Below are 20,000 nucleotides of genomic sequence, written 5' to 3' on the forward strand. Positions count from 1 at the left end.
AAAGCCAGCAATTTTGACGGGGAGGGAGCATAGTGGTTAGAGTGTTACTCTCATGATCGTGGTTTCGATTCCTGGATCAAGCGATGCGTTGTGTTCCCGCGTAAAAAACTTCATTTCCTATTGCTCAACTCACTCATCTGTAAATGAAGTGACTGTGTGAAAGACTGGCGTCTCGTACCGGGGTAATGTTGTGATGTTGGTCACCTACACGCCATGAAAGCGGGTAACCGGCCCTGAGTCATAGGACTCGAGGCAGTAACGATCATGATGATGATGATGATGATGGTTAACTGATACTATCGCCCTCAGAACTTAATTCGTATATTACTTTGTCGACCATGCTGAGCTAAAAGGCAAAGTTGGCTTTGACAGGATTTGAAACCTCTTAATTGTTTCTAATTCAGACACGAGACCAGAAGGTTCGAGTGGCAGAGATAAGTCGATACAACTGAGCTCAAAACTTGACGGGTACTTTATTTTATTCACCCTGAAAGAATGAAATCTTCGGTGGGATTTGAACGTAAAAAAATCGAAACGAATACCAGAAAGCAATTTTCCCGATGGCACAAGGCCAGCAATTTGGGGGTAAGGGCATAGTCGATTAAATCGATCTCATTACTTGACTCTTACTTGATTTCATAGTTCCCGAAAAAATAAAGGGTTACGTTTGCTTGAAAGATATTTGAACTTAGAACATAAAGAGCCGGAATAAATAAGGTATTTTTGTCAATGCTCCAACGATTCCGTTAATCCATCACTTGACTACAATTAGTAAATGGTATCTAACTTTACTACACGACGTGTCTAAGCGATGGTGTTGCTTGTATAGGCTGGTCCCTACTTTATCGGGTCTGGAACTATTATAAAGGTAAAATGAATTTCCAGCGGAAATTGAACTAAAACATAAATGGGACGTTAACTAGATAACACAGGGCATTTAATCTGTCGCTCCACCAGTTATATCCGCCGTATAATGAGGATCATGATAACAATCCTCACTCTCAATCTCTCCCTCTTTCTCTCTCTCTCAATGTGTGTGTGTGTGTGTGTGTGTGTATGTGTACACACACACACACACACACACACACACACACACACACACACACACATATATTTACATATATATATATATATATATATATATTTATATATATATGTATATATATGTGTGTGTGTGTGTGTATTTGCGTTTATGTGTGTGCGTGTATTTCTATCCATGTACGTGTGTGTATTTATATGTACGTGTATGTGTATGTATGCATGCTTATATATATATATATATATATATATATATATATGTGTGTGTGTTTGAAAACATGATTCTTCAGATAGAAATGGAATTTCCACCCCCTCTCTTTCTCTCTCTCTCTCTCTCTTTCTCTCTCTCTCACACACACACGCACACGCACACATTACCATTATATTTGTAGTGAAGTGACTTATGTAGCGGTGGTATAACAACAGCTGTCACAACTTATCATCTCACCGACTTTATTCTTGTAACTATTCTGATTTTTCCTTAACAGGAAAAAAAAAAAAAAGCAACAAAAACACATAAGAACCTTTCCTGTGTTTACGCCCAGATATCTCCAAATATTTCTTGATAAGATTTCGCTTTGATCTAATCTTAACTATTTGCCATATATTTGACAAATGTTGCTAAGAGTACGCCAATGCTACCACGGTTCTTTGGTCGTATTCTTTTGATGGAATGGACTGGCGAAGGAAATTATGTTCAAATGATATCTTTTAGTAAATAATGTGGAGATATCATACGTACACGCGCACACGTAGAGTCTGTCCCATAGAATGTATCGTAATTAGGCTCTCAGTCAACATATATTGTCTGGTATATCTACTATGTGGCAGCGCAATGGTCCAATGGTTGTGGCAGCGGGCTCGCGGTCGTAGGATCGCGGTTTCGATTCCCAGACCGAGCGTTGTGAGTGTTTATTGAGCGAATACACTTAAAAGCTCCACGAGGCTCCGGTAGGGGGTAGTGGCGAACCCTGCTGTACTCTCTCACCACAATTTTCTTTCACTCTTTCTTCCTGTTTCTGTTGTACCTGTATTTCAAAGGGACAGCCTTGTCATGCTGAATCTCCCTGAGAACTACGTTAAAGGTACACGTATCTGTGGTGTGCTCAGCGACTTGAACGTTAATTTCACGAGCAGGCTGTTCCGTTGATCGGATCAGCTGGAACCCTCGTCGTCGTAACCGACGGAGTACCACGATATCTTCTATAGTATAACAGTGAGACTGAACTGTTAGCAGTGTACTAGTAATTTGCTGTTCAAACGTGCGCATTGTTGTATCTTGGGAGGGTCATTATGCCAATAATAGACACACACATTGGTTCTGATTCACTCTTATTATTACTAGTCAATTGGTTAACCATTTAACCAACTAACTGATCGATTGTTTTGTTGATTGATCAGACGATCAATCAGTCGGCTAAATTTATCAAAATCCTTTCGTCGATTTCGCAGCCTCATCAGTGACATGCCCCCCCCCCCCCCCGGGTGATTTCCTTGAGAAGCATTGTGTACGTGGGAAAACATAAAAATGATTATTTAATGCTTTCTTCCGTTCCTTTTTTTTTCACGGGACATTAAGTTATCATCTATAATCAATTTAGAGAGAGAGAGAGAGAGAGAGAGATAGAGAGAGAGAGAGAAAGATAGAAAAAGAGAGGATGATGAAGAGTAAGAGGGGCAAGAAAGAAGAATCGACCCTGTTATTTGTCGATTACGAAAGGATGAAAAGCTATGTCGACCTTGGCAGTATCTCGGCTGTATTTGAACTCGGAGCGCAGAGAGCCGAAGCAAATATTGTAAAGCCATTCTATTCGATGCTCTTACGACTCCTTTTGGTGGGGTCTTGGACTAAGTTGTCAATGTGTCCCTTTCTTGTTAAATATTTTAAGGTATCATATGAAGGAAGTTTGGCTGTTGGAACCTGCTGTTTCCAACAGGTTAAGCAACTCCCTCGATGGTTGTCGAATATCTCGTTAACTTGGTGACCTTACGCACATTTTTACGGGACAAAGACAGAGGTGGAGGAGAGGGGAAGCAGTCCTGTGATCGTTTGTAAACCTACTCGGCAGATTGGTGAGACTGATGCAGTTGATATTCATATTGGACAACTGTAGATTCATGTTTACAGACTAAATAAATAAAGTCTGGGTACAAAAAACAAAAAAAACTGTCTTAAGATAATGTGTGTTTTTCGACATCTGTTCTTTTGTTCATTGTCTTTCAGACTTTCTCTCATCTCCCTTCATTCAATGTTTGTAAATGTATCCAGATTTGTAGATACAGTTGTCTGGGTCTGTCTGCTTCTCTTTCTCTTTCGCTTCTCTCGTCATATTAGTGAAAATATTTGGAACTTTTGATACTCTGTTTGAACTGTTTTCTTGTACATTATAATAAACACTTTCATTTTCTTCATTAGCATTTTAAAAAATTCCTTGTGGAAATTAAAAACAAAAAATATATAATCCTACTTGTAAAGGTGTCGAAATCCATTTAGCACCGGGCACCATCATCCTTAGGGAAGGCTCTGGCTTAGACCTGTGACATGGTCGGAAGGTTTGCAAGTGGACTCTGCCAAAAAGGCACGGAGTGGTCAAGTGATATTGGTGTGGCCACTGTGCCACAGTCGTCACAATCCCACAGATGTCAATGTTGGTAAGATCTGAGTCCTTGATTTTTAATTCGAAGGATTTCCGTCGTATCATACGGTGGGTATTTAAACCTGGCGAAACCCATCCCTCTCGAGGTCCGAACAAAGCCGATTTCTTTCAAAGGGAAGAAGTAAAGAAAAGAAAGTTAGAGAAAGAGAGGGAAAAATGACTTCAGTATTTTAATTTTCGACCATTAGAAGATAAAAGGCAAGATTGGCCTCGGCGGCATTTGAATTAAAAGTGCAGAAAGAGAGGCAAAATTAATACCGTGAAATAAATCTATCCGATGCGTTAATTACTTTGCTATATCGCCTTTTTATAGGCGTTAGCACTACTCCGAGGTGTTGATGGGAACTTACCATGGAATTAAATGGTTTTGATTTACTGTTAGGTGAGTTTTGGCCAACCCTGTGTGTAATTGTACCGAACGCGAGGGAATGCAACTCTCGAAGCGAGCCTTTTAAAAACAGATTCAGCTGCATATCATATGATTTCATAATATATACGACGGGCTTCTTTCATTTTCCGTCTACCAAATCCACTCACAAGGCTTTGGTCGACTATGAGGCTGTAGCAGAAGTCACTTTCCCAAGGTGCCACGCAGCTGGACTGAACCCGGAACTATGTGGTTGAGAAGCAAATAATATATATTGCGTGTGTGTGTGTCTGACCTCTACTACATTGCTTCCAAATACAAATGAGTGTGTGTGTGTGTGTGTGTGTGTGTGTGTGTGTGTGTGCACAGTGTTTAATCCATTTAACCTATTTTTTCTCAGGTAAATTGAAATTCTTTTCAAGTACGTCCTTCTCGAAATGTATTATTTCTTTGTATTTGTTCAGAAATTTGCGGATACTTTTCGTAAGTTTGAGCAATGCGTCAGCCGTACTCCCCCACCACTACACACACACACACACACACACACAAACACAGAGTATGATGATGGTGATGGTAATAATAATCTTTCCATTATTGTCACAGGAGTGGTAGATGAGGGAAATGTCGCCAAGACAAAAGTACAAAAAACGGCCGGGATTTCACAAAACAATTTGAAGAAAATGGGTCTGACAAAAAAAAAAAAAAAAAAAAAAATGAAAAGAAAACAACAGAAGACACAGGATAAACAAAATGATGAGGAAACGTTCCAATTAGAGAATAGCCACCAGACGCCAGTCAGAGAATCCTGCAGAGCTGGTTTAGTCTTACAGTCAACAGTAAGTTCCCCACCTCTCAGTTTATGGTCCCCAGCTGTAGTTCCCCGTTTATTCGGACCGTACCCGCCACTCTCATCCACCTTTTCGCTGGGAGACAATACAACCCCTCTCCCCCACTCTTCTCTCTTCTCTTCTTAAATTAGGAACAGAAGTTGGTGACAGCTTGGTCGGAGAGTAAATTGTCCTCATTTCTTTCAAACTTGTCCAGTATATAGTCCTTTTCTATTTTTCTGCAGCACTGGGATCTTCACGATAGAATCGGTTGACAAATGAATGTAGGTGTTCGACGTAAGTTCGGTTTCTGATTGCGTTGAGTTCATATGTCACCGAGGTCACTTTGTTTTGGCTACTTCCGGAATCAATAAAATACCTAAGTACTGAGATCGATAAAATCGATTATTTGCTTTCCTCGATTTCCAGGCTTTGTACCCGTATTAGAAACTAACAGCATCTCTTCCAGTGCGTTAAGTTCTGAGCTCAATTTTACCTTTCATATTCTCGGGGTCAGTAAAATAAAGTACCAGTTAAGTTCTGGGGTCCATGTATCGACAAACCCCTCCACCCAAATAACTAATTTTTACCTAAATTTGAAACATTATTTATTGCTATCTCTGGAAGGTCAGGTAGTGGTGACGAACGCCTTCATGATCTTCATCATCTGTTATCGTCTGACGTCTTGCTTTGTCTCAGTTCACGTCCGACTGATCTGGAACGTCAGCTCTTTCGCTTTTTGTAGAGGGAGCGCGCTTTACTGGTCAAGCGTTCCATTTGCTATTAACATCTGCTGCATAGAGGACTGGACATGCTGTGGCTGATGATGCTTTACCATTCGCTGAGGTTATGACCTCTCCGGCGATTCCTTCGACGGTCAGCAAATGTGGCCAGCATTTGTCAGACATGTTTTTCCACAGCTAGTCATTTGACAGATTTGCAGTTCAGGGCCCAACAAAGACCTCACAGCTCTCTACCACTTGGGCAGTGAGGCAGGTGAAAGTTCCACGTTGGTGTCCTGTAGAGGATTAGTGGTGGACAATAGTGACGACGTTCTCGGGGAAACCCTGGTTTTCAATGAAGATCAACTGATTTATTCCGGAGGACTTTCAAACAGGGACCCATGGGTAATATTTCCAGAAATCCCTGACCTGACATTACTATAGGAGTGTACAGTTGGTTTAAAATGAACCCTGCAAACAAGGAAATGTTGTCAGTCAGGCCCGTCCGAAGTGTGCGCAGGGCAAGGAAACAGTTTTGCACGCCCTCGTCTAGTGCCCGAGCAATGCTAGCTGCTCTTACGTGCTATCAGCTGAGTCCATTGCGGAAATCATCCCACCGCCTTTTTATCTATCAGGTGGCCTTGCTAAAAGAGGTTGGGTGGCTAATGAAATTGAATAGGCCGAAAATAGATAACTTCTTTGTTTTGGTCGAGTCCTCATCAATGTTTTTCTAGTTTCATTTCAAAATGTGTTATTTTACTGGGTAGAATATGTGTTGCCCGTGTTATGCTGTGTTATTTGAGGGAGATTTGGTTGATATTTCTAGCAGCTCGAGACTATGTTGGTGCTCTTTGTTGTTGTTGCAATATAACATATGGAGGTAATTTAGATTTATGTTCAGTAAGTACATTCTCTGTTGAAACGTGTTTCACAGTCGGTTTATTAGTTCGTGATTACTTCCCTTTACAGAGCCAGTGTTTAGGTTTACAACTTCATACAGATACAACACACTACATCACATGCTGCATCGCTTAGGCTTTCATCTCCCCTGTGATATAAGTCCAGTTGTTTTTCTGGCCTCCACTAAACATATGGCACAACAGGTTTGTTTTAACAGCATGTAAGAAATTCATAAAAACAAACAGTTTAACCAACATGCGGTGTGATGAGGCGTAGAAAGAGCTTGTACGTGGTGCCTCGTTCGGGTAGAAATCGCTGTCAGTTCTTACTCACGTCGCAGTGTGTTGTCTTAGGAACTGATAACCTTTATATCTAAACTACAATTGGCAATGTTTTTACCCACTGAAACAGTAATTTTGCTTGAAATGAGTGCTATGAAGTCTGGAAAAGGGGCAGAAAGGATTGTTATATTTACTAATATTAAGATGGGTTTAGACAGCGAGCCGGCAGAATCCTGAGCACGCCGGGCAAAATGCTTAGCGACATTGCGTCTGTCGCTACGTCCTGAGTTCCAATTCTGCCGAGGTGGCCTTTGCATCCTTTCGGAGTCGATAAATTAAGTACCAGTGAAACACTGAGGTCGGTGTAATTGACTAGAATTGTTTTGAGCTGAGTGGGGGTGCTAGATTCCCTTGTTCGAAAATATAATGACACAGATCGTGTCGTATAGCCAGCTGGCGCACACACACACACACACACACACACACACACACACACACACACACACACACACACACACACACACACACACACACACACACACACACACACACACACACACACACACACACACACACACACACACACACACACACACACACACACACACACACACACACATCTTTGCTACATATAAATTTATTTCTTGTATTTTTTTCATCCGTTCTGACAGCCTAGAGAAAGTGTCTCATTTCTCCGCATTTCATTCGTCAAAAAAACTCTTTTAAAATATCAGCAGAGATGCATAACAGGTTAGTTTGAAGTAACACTTTGATGGTGTTGTGGTTGTTATTGGTTGAGTTTCGGTCGGTTGATTTTCATTTAAAAGAAAAAGAAAAGTGTCGTCATGTCTAATGTAAACGGGTTCATTTAGTAAACTCCGTCTTATTTAATCAAATTGTTCAGTGGATTTCGAGGTAATTTTCAATACCAGTTTTGGTCTTATTTCTTTATAGTTTATTTTCCTTTTCACACCAACTCTGAACTAAGTGGGAACAGAACAGTCAGTACAAGTCGGAAATAGTGTTTTATGTAACAAAATTTAACTACAAAGTAAGGCTTTTTTGTGTTCGCGGATAACTTTGTTGTCTTTTATATTTTTTAGTTTTTCTTTCTTTTCATATTCCATTCATATTTTCCTTTCGTTTTCTCCATTCTTTATCTTTCCATCTTCATTCTTTCTTGCCGTCTTTCTTTTTCTTTCTTCTTCCCCCCCCCACCCATCCTTCATGTTCTATTTACCAGAATTTTACGTGTTACCAGGACAAGGTCTCGGGTTACTGGCGTCACAGTATTTCGTTATAGTAACCATACAAAGATATTTTTATAATTTTCGCCAGTGACAAAAACCTACAAATGCGAGAATTAAATATTTATTGCAATTTATTAAATACAGGAATAGGATCTTTGTCATCTTGTCTCCTTTTTATTTCGAAGATCCGCAACTCCTGAACGGACACCCCAAAGCATATGGCGTCCCGGGTAACTGCCCGAATTGTCGGTATTTTCAACTAGCCTTACTCCGAAGACTTATGAGATCCCTGACGTCTCTACCCTTGTTGTCCACTATTCTATCCCGTCGGCCGCCCATGTCTCGCGCTTCTTCTATTGACCTTCATGAGTAACAGCTAAATGTTTCGCCTTCAAACGTTTACTCACAATTCTAAAAATCTTTTCTACTTCCTGTTCTTAGTTAAAATCAAGCCAACGGATCGACTATTTTAATATTTCTTCTAGCGGTAGTTTGAAATATATAATGAAAATATTAGGGGCCATTATGGTATGTATATCCACCTTCCTCACATTTGTGGTCATGTTTCAATGTAAGGTTTTCTGAAACTTCTACAAGATGGTAAGCCAGCGAAGGAGCCTCTTCGTGGTCGTCCAACTTGCTAAAAATAAGTCATCTCCCTAAAATCTCTGTAGTGTTTCAGAAAAGAAATACACTTTGAATATTGTGACCCTGAGTTCACTGTTTTGGGAAGGACAGGATAGTCACGGCTGGAATATATTTAATCGTGGATCTGCTTGATTATTCTTCACCTGGAGTTATTTAACAGCAAGAACAACAACAGCGTCAATTTAACAACGAGACGCAAATTCTCAAGTGGAAGCGACAGCACGGTTTCGATTTCTGGTTGAAGTAATTACATTTTACTTCACTTCCGTTGTTCAGGTTTTTGAGAAAAGTATGAGTATCACAACCTCACATTTCCGTCCCTGCAACAAGAAAGAATTCAGTGACTGCCTTAGAAAAGAAGCTAAATTCTCACTCCACCCACCTAGCAAGGTAGAAAAGGAAATGAACAGGAAGAAAGTCACAGGGAAGAAGAATAACTTACAATTCTGATGGGGGAAAAAATTTCTCAAGAAAGCTTGTCGCATTGCATTTAAGTACCGGAAATAGTGAAGTTATTCAACAAACGATATTTTAAGTCTTTATTAACTGGCAATACATCACTTGTACACAATGGCAACACGATTCAATTAATGTCATTGAATGTATGAAAAACAAAAATTACGTTATTCTCTGTGAGAATAATTATGTTGATGCTTTGACAGAATCGTTAACACGCCGGGCGAAATGCTTAGCGATATTTCGTCTGTCCTTACGTTCTGAGTTCAAATTCCGCCGAGGTCGACTTTACCTTTTATCCTTTCGGGGTCGATAAATTAAGTGCCAGTTGCATACTGGGGTCGACCTAATCGACTGCCCCCCCCCCCCCCCCCCAATTTCGGGCTTTGTGCCTATAGTAGAAAATATTTATGTGGCCGAATAAACACCTTTCTAGCAACATCTCTCGCCATGTTGGACCGCTGAACTCTACACAGTTTTTCTCTCTCCATTTATTTTCTCTCCATTTTTACCTCCTATTCCTTTCTGTCGAAGAGCGTTGGCTGAAAACGTAAATGACTTTTCCATTTTTCCCTGGCGTTAAACTAATACACCTGCATGTTGTTCCTAAACCTGTCTTCGACCTTTGGTTTTTTCTTCTAAATTTGAATTATATATATATGTATATATATATATATACATATATATATATACATATATATATATATATATATACATGTATTAATCGTAATATATATATATATATATATATATATATATATACATGTATTAATCGTAATATATATATATATATATATATATATATATATATATATATACATGTATTAATCGTAATATATATATATATATATATATATATATATATACACATGTATTAATCGTAATATATATATATATATATATATATATATATATATACATGTATTAATCGTAATATATATATATATATATATATATATATATATATATATATATACATGTATTAATCGTAATATATATATATATATATATATATACATGTATTAATCGTAATATATATATATATATATATATATATATATATATATACATGTATTAATCGTAATATATATATATATATATATACATGTATTAATCGTAATATATATATATATATATATATATATATATATATATATATACATGTATTAATCGTAATATATATATATACATGTATTAATCGTAATACATATATATATATATATATATATATATATATATATATATATATGTACATATAAAAAAAGAATGAATGAGACCTCGATATTATGTAAGTAGAGGAATTTATCTGTAATATAATGACAATTATTATAGCAACCGAATAATTGTCACATATTATATTACAAATATATATACATGTATGTATGTATGTATTTGCCCTGCCCACGCACACACACATACTCAACTCCTCTTCACACTCACGTTTGGTCCTACTTCATCACAACCACGCTTTCTTCACACACAACTTTCACCCGGATACAATACCCCACACCCCACTAATCAACGTCACCATACTTACGTACTTCCACTCTCCTACACACATAACTCCGCACATCATTTCCCCCAAATGCTCGCTTCCAGACTACGATGTATTCCTACACTTGCACAACACGCCTTACCTTTCCCCTTTTTTAACCATCGTAGAACCGCATTACCTCTTGGTTTCTAACTCTTCGCCTGTTTGCTGTTTTCTTCTCTCTGACTATCCCTCTTCTCGCTCCTGTTATGTTTTTCTCTTTCTTTTGGTGAAGTCCTGACGTCCGAAACGTTAAGACGTTTCGTTTTTTCATTAAAGCTTTGTCCTTCCTGTGTTGTCTTTTTATTGTTCATTGTACTTACCGTCTCTTATACACTCACACACACACGTACAACGAGGCAACGTACAACGAGGGTATTTTGCTGACTATTTCTAGCTGATCGTGCGACTCTTTTACCATATCGATATGGTAAAAGGATTTAACTTGAGACAAAAAAAAACCCCTTGACTAATCATAAAAACTACTGTTCTAATTAAATATAAAGATCCCTTATTTGGTATATGCATAAAAATCCCGAGTTCCGATAAAGCATAAAGAGCCCTTTATTTTTATTGGGCACATCGCGGCCTTCTGCGTGATCACTCGGCTTGAGACAGAGATCAAATCTCCATCAACTCACTTCCTAAAGTCCTAAATAAGAACACACCAGGTGATGTTCTACATACGTCCAGGTAGTGGGCCCTTACCATTGGTCAGTTGGATCAGGATCGATTTGGAGCTAAGCAACAGTAACTAAACATTAAGGCTCTACGTTTAAGTAAGCAGAAAGACCCGATATTTAAGTTGACATACATACCAGCAACGTTTACGGGTTCAAACCAGAAAGGAAAAAAAATCTGTGAACGCACAACCTTGAATTACTAAAGGACACAATGGAAAATATAGCAAGGTAGCTTTGCCAACTTAAATATAGGGTCTTCTTGCCTACTTAAATGTAGGGGCTTAATGTCTAGTTACTGTTTACCGCCATATCAAATCTGATCCAACTGGGTCCGATCTTACTGCATTCTACTTTGAGCTAATGTCTTATTTCCTATAGTTTCGTGTCGTCCCGGGATCTGTGAGGGGAAATGGATAGGTGAAAACTGGGAAGAGGCTCACTAGATGGGCTATACCTGTAATTCAGCCAACCTTAACACACGGAGACCCTCGATTCGGTCTACTCAACCATTAATATGAAAATTTAATAAGTGCATAGTTCACTTGATCAAACAGTTGAATGGTCATCATCGAAGTCAATAAGGGTTCACGATTTCAAGTTAAATCCTTTCACCATATCGATCATATGATTATATCGAACTAACAAGGGAATCGCTATAGAGTCGCTCGATCAGCTAGAAATAGCTAGCAAAATACCCTCGTTATGTCTTAGCATCTTCGAAAAAGGAAGGCCTCGTTGGATAATAGAGAAAAATACATTTGATACTGTAGATGGATCTCTGTCGACTTCGACGATGACCATTCAGCTGTTTGATCAAGTGAACTATGCACTTATTAAATTTTCATATTAATGGTTGAGTAGACCGAATCGAGGGTCCCCGTGTGTTAAGGTTGGCTGAATTACAGGTATAGTCCATCCAGTGAGCCTCTTCTTAGTTTTCACCTATCCATTTCCCTTCACAGAACCCGGGATGACACGAAACTATAGGAAATAAGACATTAAGCTCAAAGTAGAATGCAGTAAGATCGAACCCAGGACCGCGTGATAGCAAAGTGAACTAAACCATTCAGTCATGTGGTATTAAACACATAATGCTGGAAAATACAAAATGTGATAGCAAAAGCTAGAACATCTTTGATCAGGTCTACTCAGTCAGTGTTGACCTGTGGTTAAACAACAGCAGCAGCGTCTTGTAGTAAAAGGTAGCAAAGCGTTGAACGAAATATCTTAAGGCAATTTACTTAACCCATTAAGTCCCACTGTCCTATAAATAGGACACTAAATGGGAATATTAAATAAGCTATATCACATTGTCTCAATGTCCAAGGACACCGAGTATTTCCATTTCTACTTGAAGTAAAGGAATTTTAATAATGATTTTTTTCTTCATTTTAACGTATTTTCAATCATTTGTAAAAATTTAAAAGTAATATTCAGAAATTTAAGTACTCCGGGACTTGGGTTAAGTGCTTTTCCCTTCTGAGGTTCGATTCCACAGATGCCAGCTTTTTCCATCCAACTGTGGTCGATGAAATGAAGCGTCCAACAAGTATTTGCGTCGACCCCGTTTTTACTTCACCCTCATTTCAAATATATGAAGCTTTGTACAAAACCTAGACATCAATAACTATGATTGAAGTGTGTTGGTCTGATTGTCAGAAGTGCGTATTTACTTTCGCTATAGCACACAAATGAATTGTACTTTAAAAATGCATTAGTGTTATTCCCCAAGGCAATACCTGTACACGTAGAGCTTTATTGAGCAAACATATTGGATCGAATTCAAAACAGTTTTACTACTGAGAAATAAATATATTCATGAGGTAGTCATCACAAAAAAAAAAAAAAAAAGTTATAAATTGCCGAATTGAAGTTAACGGGAGAGCACTTTGTAATAAAGTTGTTCCCCTTGAAAAAGTACAGCCGTTTGTCGTCGTCATCGTCATCGTCATCGTTCACAATTGTTTGCATTCATTCACGTTTTCTTTCTTCCTTTCTTTTCTTTTATCTCCCCCCCTCCTCTCTTTCTCACAAACGAAATTTTTTTTACTTAAATTGAATCTGTGAACTTCTTTAGACATGTCCCAAACTGCCGTTCCACCGCCTTTTCACTTTCACAATCACCATACGATAATGTTGGCGGCGCACTTTATTTATGCTTCGATCGGTTTTTAGAAGGCGACACAGTTTACCCCTGATACGATGTTTATAAATCCGGGATTTGTACCAGCTTCGGTTTTCATTATTATAATGATATAATTATAAATGTTACCTTTTTTTTCTTTCGTCTTAATTTGGAAAAGTAATCAGAAAATGGAGAAAAAAAAAAAACACACACACACAAAAAACTTAATTTCCAATTTAAAATTTATTTCATTTTTCTTCCATTCAGATATCCAACATGACAAGAACCTTTCAAGACAAGATTTCACCAAACTTAAAAAAGTAGGTCCTTTGTTATTTTTTTGGGGGTTATAGTTTTTCTATTTTTTTTTTTTTTAGTTTTAATTTTAATTTTAACTGTAACTAATCAACATTAACTAAAATCAATACCAATCACAATCTAATAATATTGATTTCTTAACACTGGTATAAAACCATCACACATTCGATTCTATACTTTTTTTTTTAGACCCCAGAAAGTTTGAATTATTTCTCTCTGAAGTGTGTGTGTGTGCGTGTGTGTGTGCGTGTGTGTGTGCGTGTGTGTGTGCGTGTGTGTGTGCGTGTGTGTGTGCGTGTGTGTGTGCGTGTGTGTGTGTGCGTGTGTGTGTGTGTGTGTGTGTGTGTGTGTGCGCGCGTGCGCGTGCGCTTGCTTTGCTTTGCTTTGCTTGTTTCAGTCCAGACGAGCTGACAACAGATTCCACTCCCAACTTGATTTGTTAATCTCAGCAGGATTTGAATTCAGGTTATAATAATGCATTTATCATCATGCGTTTTAACGTCCACTTTTCCATGCTTGCATGGGTCAGAAGGAATTTGGGGGTGAAACAAAGGATAGCACTCGTCCGAAAGTGACACTCGTTTACATCTAAATCATGAGGCAAAGTGAGCAAGGAGATTACAACTCGCACACACACACACAACACACACATGCTTGCACGCACACACACACACACACACACACGACGGACTTCCACACAGTTTCTATCTACAAAAACCCACTCACAATGCATCGGTTGGCCCGGGTCTATTGTTGATGACACTTGCCCAATGTGCCATGCAGTGGGATCGAACCTGAAACCACAGATTTGCAAAGTGAGCTCCTTAACCACCCAGTCATGCTTTCAAACAGTCCGTGCTGTTCACTGCATCAATCTCCATCGATGCTCTCTGCTTTCTTAGGGTGGTGGTATTTGAAGCATCCTAGATGAGGTTGCCATCCCCTCATCCTGCCCTCCTGTGTTTCTTGGAAGCAGAGGCTATTATGGGGAGTATGAAAGCCCAAAATATATATACATGGTACACTGAATAAAACAGAAGAGAGAACAGGGAACAGTAAAAGGGCCATAAAGAGCAAAGGAATGAAATATAAAACTAGTTAATAATGCTTCTAATGTTATTCTACGAAGAGTTAGTAGTACTGGGCTGTTGGGGGTGGGTGGGGGTGAAACGAACACAGGGAAATCAGCTTTCGTTATTGGTTCGTTGTGAATGCATCTGCGTGTGTATGTTTTCCCGTGTAGAAACCTATATGAATATGCATGTGTGTATGTATATGCATATATGTGTGTGTATATAGAGGCCTAAATGAATGTACGTGTGTGTGTGTGTGTACTGTTTTCCTGTGTAGAGGCCTATGTGAATATCCGCGCGCGCGTGTGTGTGTGTATATATATGTGTGTGTGTGTGTGTGTGTGTGTGTGTGTACAAGAGTGGAATTGTGCATGTGTAAATACCTCTCACTTCTCTCTCTCTCTCACCTTCCCTTCATCTCTCTCCTCCTCCTCCTCTGTAATCGCTACTCTGTTGTGTGTGTGACTCTGTGTGTGTATGTGTGTGTGTGTGTGTGTGTGTGTATACGTAATGGTATGCAAATGCCTGTGTGTGTATATGCCTCAATATATGTGTGCCTGTTTCAGTGTGTAAGTGTATGCATATGTATTTACATACATACACACACACACACATATGTGTGTGTGTGTGTATAAGGGGATGTAACTGTGCATATGTAAATATTTCGGTGTGTTTGTGTGGAAGTGTATATGCATGTATGTAAATGTATTGTGTAAGGGGATGCAACTATGTATGTGTACGTACCTCTGTGTGTGTGTGTGTGTGTGTGTGTGTGTGTGTGTCTCTATTCTAAAAACTAAAAATAATAAAAAAAATGCAATCCTGCACCAGATTGATTAGGGAACTCTAAAAATAAAATGTAAAATGAAAATCAGAAAATAACAAAGTGGTGGTGGTGGTGGTGGTTTTTGGGGGCAGTTTGTACCCTTTTTTCTTTTATGTTAGAAACAAAAAAAAAAAAAAAGAAAAAAATAGGGGTTATTGAATCATGCTAAAGCTTATAGTTTTCTTTCTGTGATTTTGAAAGGTTCCCTTAATGTAAATATATTTTTTTAAACATATCTTGCATAGTGTATCATAATAATATCTCTTTCACTGTACACACACACACACACACACACACACACACACACACACACACACACACACACACACACACACATTTATTTAATAGTTTAGCATGCATCTAATTATGGGTGTATGCAATGGTAATGCGTGTATATATGTGTGTGTGTATGTATATATATATATATATATATATATATGTGTATGTGTGTATATATATGTGTATGTGTGTGTATATATGTGTGTGTGTGTGTGTGTAAATGTATATCTGTATATGCATATATGTATATATACACACACACACACATACTAAACAAACATTATATATACATACACAAACACACCCTCATTGTACACACGCATTCATATGCTCATATACATATCACCATTGATATTATATACATTCATAAAATGGCGCATACACACTAAACTAACATTACATTCTCACACACACACACACACACACACACACACACACACACACACACAAACACACACACTGTCATTATACACACTACAAATTACTATCATGCAAACACACGTGCATTAGAATATCATTACACACACACACACACACACACACACACACACACACACCATCATCATCATCATCATCATCATTGTTTAACATCCGCTTTCCATGCTGGCATGGGTTGGACGGTTTGACTGATGACTAGCAATCCGGGAGGCTGTACCATGCGCCAATCTGATCTGGCTGAGTTTCTACAGCTGGATGCCCTTCCTAACGCCAACCACTCCAAGAGTATAGTGGGTACTGTTTAAATGCTGAAGGCATGGGAGCCAGTCAGGCGGCACTGACATCGACCATGCTCGAATGGTGCTTCTTATGTGCCACCAGCACGGGTGCCAGTCAGGCGACACCGGCACTTAAGTATACATGTATACTCACTCATTAACATACACAGATCAGTATGAGAGAAGGTATGCAAAGTTCTTTCGTTAGACTGTGGCCATGCTGGGGCACCACTTTGAAGAACTTTAGTCGAACGAATCAACGCCAGTGACTACTTTTTTTTTTAAGTCTGGTACTTATTCTATCAGTCTCCTTTGCCAAACTGCTAAGATGCCACATAGTGGGACTGAACCTTGAACCATGCGCTTGGGAAGTAAACTTCTTACCACACAGCCTAGCCTGCACCTATTTGTTTGTGTGTGTATGAGTATATATATGCATGTATTTCTAATGTATGTATGTATGTATGTATAGTGTATGTATGTGTGTGTATGTATGTGTGTGTATGTATGTGTATATGTATGCATGTATGTGTGTGTATATGTATGTACGTATGCAAATGTGTGTGTGTGTGTGTGTGGAATATATTGTAATATATGAGAATGTGTATATATGTGTAATACTTTTTAAGGCACGAATGTGTATGTGTATGTTTGTGTATGATATATTCTAATGTAATAGAATGTGCATGTGTGTAGAATATCTCAATGTGTGTGTGTGCTTGTGAGTGTACGTGTGTGTGTGTGCGTGTGTGTGCGTAGTGCATTTTAATGTTTGGGAATACCAACTGTAGACTATGTTAGTGTGTATGTATGGTTGGGTGGTGTATTTTAAAGTATGAGGATGTGTGTAGAATATTGCAATGTGTGTGTATGTGAGTCTAATAAGTGTTTCATGTTTGCTTGAAGAACGATATGGAATGTGTGTGTGTGTGTGTGTGTGTGTGTGCGCGCGTGTGCGTGTGTGTATTGAATCTTCAGTTATCTGACATATGCAGTCAAAGATATAATCAAAGGCTGATCAATCTTTGATCATTTTAGTATTTTGATTTTTTTTTTTTCCAATTTCATAGATGTACCAAAGTATGTTAATCATGCACATACGCATGCACACACACACACGCACGCACGCACACACACACGCACGCACTCTCTCTCACACAAACACATTCATGCATTCACTTTTTTACATACATACTCCAGACACGCATGTATACTTACATATATACACACTCAAGCCATACATGCACTTAACATATACTACACACACATGTTGCTTACATGCACATACACACATCTATATATACATACATACATACATACATACATATATGTATATATCTATATCTAATTGAAATAGTCAGTGGGATGGCCAAATGTGGAATTCTTCTTACCATACATAATGTTTTGAAATGTAGTAATTTTACCATTATGTATTCCATCCTTAGAATCTGTCAGAATTGACATGTTTTCTTCATATTCTGCTAAAAAAAAAGAAAAAATAAACTAGAAAAAAAATGAAAAACAATACAAAAAACAACAGACACGAAAAAGACTAAAAAACAAAAGTTTCCATTTTTCAATGCCAGCATGGGTTAGATGCAGACCCCTGCAATATTTTGTTTTAGGCCCCATTCTTTCAATCAAAATTCATAATCTACGCACCTTTTATTCATATCTACATTTTACTTTATTCTATCTGAAGTTCAATATTTCACGTTACCCCAAAGAACATCTTCAAAAGTACAACAAGTTAAATTCATTTAGGTCTGTTTACTAATTTTAATAAGTAAATCTTCCAGATATGAATAAAAGAGCATTTTTACAATCCAGCCAACTTTCAACGACAAACCTTGATCAATTCAGAATAATCAAGCTAAGAGCTAAGTTCATGTTCAGTTCATAGCACAGACAATCCACAATGTATGGTGCACATTCATAGTACAATGTAATGTTTTTACAGCCAGCTCAAAGGTTGGGGTGGGCTGCACCTGCCTACATCGTTTGCTATGGCATTGAGGTAGATCTAGCCACCCCCATTAATGGGGACAAAAGCCGGATTTAAAACACTGGATGATGAGTGAAAGAGCAGTGCATGCCATCAAAATGACATTGGGGTACAAATATACAAAGCCTAGTATACCCATCATGATTACCCGTCTGGTAAGGGTAGACCAGGCACATGCATCACAACCATATGTGTGTGGCATGGTGATTTCATCAACATAAACAGCACATGGACTTAAAGGTGGGACTCAGTTAAAATTTTCTTCAGGTTGAGTGGCCCATCCTACTGAAAAGGTCCCCGAATAAGGGTTGCTTAAGGATGATGAACATGTTTCCAAGGGTGAATGGCTCAATCAGAGAATTCCTCCTATAGTTGCTTCATAAGCGAAGCCAGATCACTAGATTAGACTAGTTTTGCCTGAAAAATTACAAGCTTGTCAGTAGTGACTACTCCATCACCATATGGTTTGTCTAAATCCAGACTGACAGTAGATATATATTTACCTTATCAATTTATTGCAGATTTAGCGAAATGTTAATGTGAAGATTATAAAATAATGAAGGCAGATATAAACAAAATAAAACCAAAAAGGAAAAATTCATTTGTCACTAATTGTGACTGAGGATGCTGGGTAGAACCTGTATTGCTAGAAATAAGAGCTAAAAGCTGCAAGAAAGCACAGTTTCATATACCGACAGGGGAGATAACCACACACTCACACACACACAAACGTACATACATGTATATATGTGTTTTGTTTTGTTGCTCTAAGTTTTGTTTTTTGTTTATATGTTGTTAATTTTAATGTTTGTTTCTCTTTGCTAGAAATTGGTTGAAATGGGAAATGTCGAAGATGGTTCCGAGAAATGTCGGTTAATGCAAAGCCGAATTGATGCCACATGGACAGGTTTAATGAAGGGCTCCAGAATATACCGGAAAAATTCTCTTCAAAAGCATGTAAGTAACAAATAACCACTGCAGAGATACAAGAACAACAACAATAATATTCCTTTCTATTGAAGGCACAAGGCCTGAAATTTTGGGTGGATAAGATAAGTCAATTGCATTGACCCCTGTGTTTTACCGGTACTTAATTTAGCGACCCCCAAAAGGATGAAAGGCAGAGTTGACTTTGGCGGAGTTTGAACTCAGAACATAAAGACTGATGATATGCCGCTAAGCGTTTTGCCTGGTATGCTAACAAGACACCTGATGAAGGCTGGAGGGTACATCAGCCGAAATGTTGTGTTAACAACAAACAAGATGAGGACAAATATCCGCCAAATGTAAATAAT

At 38.3% G+C, this 20,000-nt stretch overlaps 1 protein-coding gene across 1 annotated transcript in view; it reads left to right on the forward strand.

The window, feature by feature from the left end:
• Positions 1 to 20,000, forward strand: part of LOC106869418 (sarcoplasmic calcium-binding proteins II, V, VI, and VII) — an 85,576-nt gene that overhangs the window by 47,695 nt on the left and 17,881 nt on the right. The window contains exons 2-3 of the mRNA XM_089359001.1: positions 13,756 to 13,808; positions 19,531 to 19,662. Coding sequence (XP_089215127.1) covers positions 13,756 to 13,808; positions 19,531 to 19,662 — 185 coding nt within the window. The remainder of the gene's footprint in view (positions 1 to 13,755; positions 13,809 to 19,530; positions 19,663 to 20,000) is intronic.

Source organism: Octopus bimaculoides, chromosome 10, assembly GCF_046866305.1.
Source record: "Octopus bimaculoides isolate indiv1 chromosome 10, ASM4686630v1, whole genome shotgun sequence".
Lineage (NCBI taxonomy): Eukaryota > Metazoa > Mollusca > Cephalopoda > Octopoda > Octopodidae > Octopus > Octopus bimaculoides.